This window comes from Scylla paramamosain, chromosome 5, assembly GCF_035594125.1.
Source record: "Scylla paramamosain isolate STU-SP2022 chromosome 5, ASM3559412v1, whole genome shotgun sequence".
NCBI lineage: Eukaryota > Metazoa > Arthropoda > Malacostraca > Decapoda > Portunidae > Scylla > Scylla paramamosain.
In genome coordinates, this window is record NC_087155.1 from 32,407,556 (window position 1) to 32,412,555 (window position 5,000).

Here is a 5,000-nt window from a genome sequence, read left to right on the forward strand (position 1 = left end):
TATTTTTACTTATTTATTTGCTTATTTTTGCGTTAGCGTTGGAAAGCAGCCAGAAGTTACTCCTCCATCCTCCTCCTCCTCCTCCTCCTCCTCCTCCTCCTCCTCCTCCTCCTCCTCGTAAGGTCACTGGTCGCGCAGCACTTTGATACCGGATAATCAGGTCAGGTCCCATTCCAGCACGTGCCTCGCCAGGTCATGAGGGGGGAGGGGAGGGGCGGGGTCACAGTGCGGAGAAGAGGAAGATTATGGTGGGGATGAGTGAGGCTTCAGAGGGGGAAGAAAGGGAGGGGTGGAGGCGGAGGTGGGTGGGGAAGGAACCGCTGCTTTATATTGGAGGGTGACCACTGCTGCCTGTCCTCCTCCTCCTCCTCCTCCTTCTCCTCCTCCTCTCTATAAAATAATAAAAATACTGTTTTCTCAACTTTTCTTATTTTTACATTCGTCAACATCCTCGAGAGAGAGAGAGAGAGAGAGAGAGAGAGAGAGAGAGAGAGAGAGAGAGAGAGAGAGAGAGTGACCCTCATACGTCCTCGTCCGTGATTGGCTGACCGTAACTGAATGGCCAGGTGTGGAGGGGGAGGAGAAGGGAGGGTGACGCCTTTTTAGGTGACGTCTGTACGGGTGGAGTGATAGCTTGTACTGTGACGGGGGAACGAGAATGTTACGATGGGTGTGAGGAGGAGGAGGAGGAGGAGGAGGAGGAGGAGGAGGAGTAGGATGTAGCGACGAAGCACGTAAGGGTGAGTTTGTTAGGGTAGGTTGCGTTAAGTTAGGTGAGGAGGAAAAAGATTTAAGACGAAAGAAAGGTGCATGGATAAATTGAGTCTGTTAGGATAGGTTAGGTTAGGTGGGGAGGAGGCAGAGGGAGTGACTTAGACTAGGAAGATGCATGGAGGGGCTGAATCTCTTATATCGAGGCACAGATGGGACTTAAGATCGTTTTACATTGAATATAGAAAGACATAAAAACGAGATGACAGAAATGGATTTAGGAACGTTCGTGTGAGTTGACGGAAGGTGTGTCTGGTTCGTTATATTGAAGACAGGAGGAAGTCTGTCCCTCTAGTCCGTTATATCGAGCTGGAGCTATGACGACCTTTCCTCTCCCTGCTATGTTACTGATGTCCCTGTGCTGGCTGGCGTTATTGCTCCGTCTCTCGCTCTTGTTCTTATTAGCGTGAGGTGGGTGTCTGTGTCCATGCCAGGAGAAAAGGGAGTGAGGGGAGGCATTACGTGATAATAGATGTTTTGTTCCCTCTTGAAGATTAGTATTTTCTAAGCCCAGAGATCAGTGGCGTTCTCATCAATACACTTTCACTATTGATGATGAAGGATTCCTGTTAAATTATCACTAGAATCACGAAAACATACGTGAATATCTCATCATCTTCCACGAGAGGCTGTAAATGTAGAGGAGATCAAAAGACACGTCAACACCTCTGCAGCTTCCGCTATAGGCTGTAAATGAAGGGGAGATAAAACACGTGAAAGCCGCAGCAACTTCCACTAGAGCCTGAAATGTAGTGAAAATATGACGCCGAGACGGTTAGCAATGCAGGTGAGGGAGTGTAGGGAGGGAGGGAGGGAGGGGTGGTAAGCCGGGCGGGTCTCACTCACCTGTAAACTCTTCCTCCACAGGTGTCATGGCGACCTAGAGGGAAAGAGAAGACTTCAAGATAAATCCTAATCCTAATCCCCTCTCCCTCCCTCTCTTCTTTCCTTCCTTCTTTCCTACTTCCCATCTTCCATTTCCTCCTGTTCCTTTTCCTATTCCGTTGACACTCACCCAAGACGCCGCCTCCCTCCGATCACACCTCCCCTTCCTCCTCCTCCTCTTCCTCCTCCTCCTCTTCCTCCTCCTCCTCCTCCTCTTCCTCCTCCTCCTCCTTCTCGTCCGCATCCTCCTCCTCCTCCTCCTTCCCCTCCCCCTCACACCTTGGCACGGCCCCCAGGTGTGTACGACTAATTAAGGAAGGTCAAGGTGGAGGTGACCCTTGGCCGACCCCACGCCCCGTCCCGATGACGATGGAAAGTCCCCACCGCCCGCTGAAGGAGAGTCCACCGCCCTCCCCCGGTGACGATAGCAAAGGGAGTAAGTATTGCCAGTGCCCCTTGTGTCCCTCTGGCTCCGTGTGGGTCCATGGCTGTCCTTCTGTACCTACGTTTGAATATGTGCTCGTTTTCTGTTGCTCGTGTTCTGTCTGTTTTCCGTATTTTTTTTTATTTATTTATTTATTTTTTTTTTTTTTTGGGGGGGTGTATGTGTTGTGTAGTTTTTGCACGTGTTTGTATTTTTCGTTTTTTTTTTTTTTTTGTAGTGCTTTTCTCACGTTTGCCGTTTTCTTTTTTTGGGGGGCAGGGTGTTTTTTGCACTTTTTCGTGTTTTTGTGATGTTTTTTTTTTTGTGTGTGTGTGTCATTTTCTGTTCGTTTTCTTTCCGTTTTTTTTGTAGTCTTTGTAGTTTGTGATTTTTTCTTTTCTTTTTTGCACGTAATTTTTGGTGTGTGTTGTTTTATTATTCGTTTGTGCCTTTTTTTTCTGTCCGGTTGTTTGTTTGTTTGATTTTTTTTTTTTTTTGTATGTAACTCTTTTGCACGCTATCTTGGCATTTTTTTTCTATCTGTCTTTTTTTTTCCTGTCCGTTAATATCAGTTCACTCTCCGTTTGTATTTTTTTTCTGTCCGTTTTTGTTATTTTTCCCTCTATGTTTGTGTCTTGTGTTCATCAATGTTTTTTTTTTCAGTTCGTTTGGCTCCTTTGTTTATTTATTTATATGTTTGTCTGTTCTATTTTTTTTAGATTCCTGTCTTTTTCTTTCGTCTATGTGGTTGTCTGTCCATTTTCTTTTTATATATATATATATATATATATATATATATATATATATATATATATATATATATATATATATATATATATATTTATTTATTTATTTATTTATTTTTACGTGTGAAAAGACGCGCTAATTGCAAAGAAAACGTGATGGAAAAGTTACAAATTTGTCCTTTTCTGTTTTTTTTTTTCTTTTTATGTTCGTTTGTTCATTTGTGTCTTTTAGTTTCGCTCATATTTCTTTTGCGTTTTTTTTTTCTTCTTTTATTTTAGCATTCTCTCTCTCTCTCTCTCTCTCTCTCTCTCTCTCTCTCTCTCTCTCTCTCTCTCTCTCTCTCTCTCTCTCTCTCTCTCTCTCTCTCTCTCTCTCTCTCTCTCTCTCTACATACATACTTGACCTCTGAACCTAGCGTAACCTTCCTTTATGACGAAGTGACATAACAGGAAAGCAGTGTGCTGACTTCAAAGACGATGTACGTATACCTTACTGCGAACTCGTGCCCCTCCCTAGCTGTTTGACTTCAACGCAAAATACAGACCGGACTTACTCGTACGTTTGTGGCGATGTGTCCTTAAGTGTGTGTGTGTGTGTGTATGTGTGTGTGTGTGTGTGTGTGTGTGTGTGTGTGTGTGTGTGCGTTTGTGATATATTTAGGTAGCGAAGGTAGTCGGTTTAGAGGGCTCCAGCACCTGACATCTTTCCGATCGAAGTGTTTATACAATAGTGTGATGTGATAATTGCGCCGGAATGCAGGAAGTTTATTCCGCTGAGAGGCGATGCTACTGGTAAAAAGACTGGTGGAATCTAGATCAGCTTGATGGCGTTCAACTTTCGCGCCGCTGCTTCTTGTGCCGGAACCACCCTGAGACCAGCGAGTCCACAGGTGTTAGCGCTGCTGAGTCAATTGTTTTTAGAGAGTTGAGTAAGTTGATGCTTCCTTAATGTAAACCAGGTTCACTTGAGCGGCCTTTTCTCGAAGTGTTTACGACCCGCAATGCTTGGTCAGGAAGTGTGCCAAGACAATGCCAAACACCGCCACACTGCTGGCAACACTTGAACACTCCACCAGTAGTATGGTCATTATGTCGACAAGCTTAACACTCTAATCCTTATACATGGCTTTGATTGGGCGTACAGGAAGGTAGCCTTGTTAGGTGGCGGGGCGGGTGTTTTGCCAGTCTGAGTTGGCAGAGATGAACTCGTTTAGAGTATCCAGTTTCTTGGTAAGTTTGAATAGGGCAGGCGTCCTCGGCCCTCAGCTCCGCGGTGTCAAGGTGTCGGCCACACGTCGCTGGAGTGGATAACGTGGTTGGTGCAGACCCGCGGACTCAAACCAGCTTAAGTTCAACTCCTGGGCCGGGGTGAGCAGGTGACAGCACGCCAACTCAACTGCCCATCAGCACCTCCAAGGTTGATCAATTAATGCTAGCTGAGAATAGATACCTAACTGTATTGAGCCAGGCATGGTAGCCATCGTTCATGTTAAAATGTAAGGTAATGAACGTGGCAAAATCTGAGAACAAGGAGACGGAGATGAACGTGGAGACAAGGCACCTCCGTCACTGCCGCTCCCTGGAGGCTCACGTGGAGGCTGAACGTGCGCCGCGGTGTAGGCGTCGTGCTTGTTGGGAAGACACCTCGCGTGGCGGGGTGGCACGCTGGCAGCACCTGTGTTTCTTGGTAGAGAAAACAGTCTACGGGGGTCATTGTGCCAGGATGGGAGGAAGGTCAGTTAATCCGCAGGTCAAGAGGGAAAGTCCCCAGGGAATGACAGGTCGGGAACAGGTGCATTACGGTAAGGGCGTGTGAGGTCACTCGGGGCAGAACGGTACAGGTAATGAACGAGAGGTTAACTCAGGTAGAATTCCAGGTGAATAATAGGATCTGGTTATATCATTTTTCTTTATTTATTTTGCCACGGCGGGCACCTGTCTGTCTACCCACCAGCAACCCACCATGGGCAAGAACAGACTGGTGGGCTTGAGTCGCCGGGCCGCGAGGGACTGGTGAGGCAGGGCAAGTGAAATCCACAGTCACAAGTGTCCACCGCACACACACACACACACACACACACACACACACACACACACACACACACCTGACGTGGCAAATATTCTAATTTTCTCCTAGCCAACCATCAACGTTATCCCGAGAAGTGTTAAGATTA

At 46.5% G+C, this 5,000-nt stretch overlaps 1 protein-coding gene across 15 annotated transcripts in view; it reads left to right on the forward strand.

Moving 5' to 3' along the window:
• Positions 1-5,000, forward strand: part of LOC135100844 (orphan steroid hormone receptor 2-like) — a 262,572-nt gene that overhangs the window by 230,668 nt on the left and 26,904 nt on the right. For 10 of the 15 annotated variants that reach the window (XM_064004296.1, XM_064004298.1, XM_064004299.1 and 7 more), the window contains one exon: positions 1,639-2,092. The exons of the other annotated variants lie outside the window; for them this stretch is intronic. In XM_064004296.1, coding sequence (XP_063860366.1) covers positions 2,020-2,092 — 73 coding nt within the window. In that variant the 5' untranslated portion in view covers positions 1,639-2,019. The remainder of the gene's footprint in view (positions 1-1,638; positions 2,093-5,000) is intronic. 15 annotated transcript variants of the gene reach the window in all.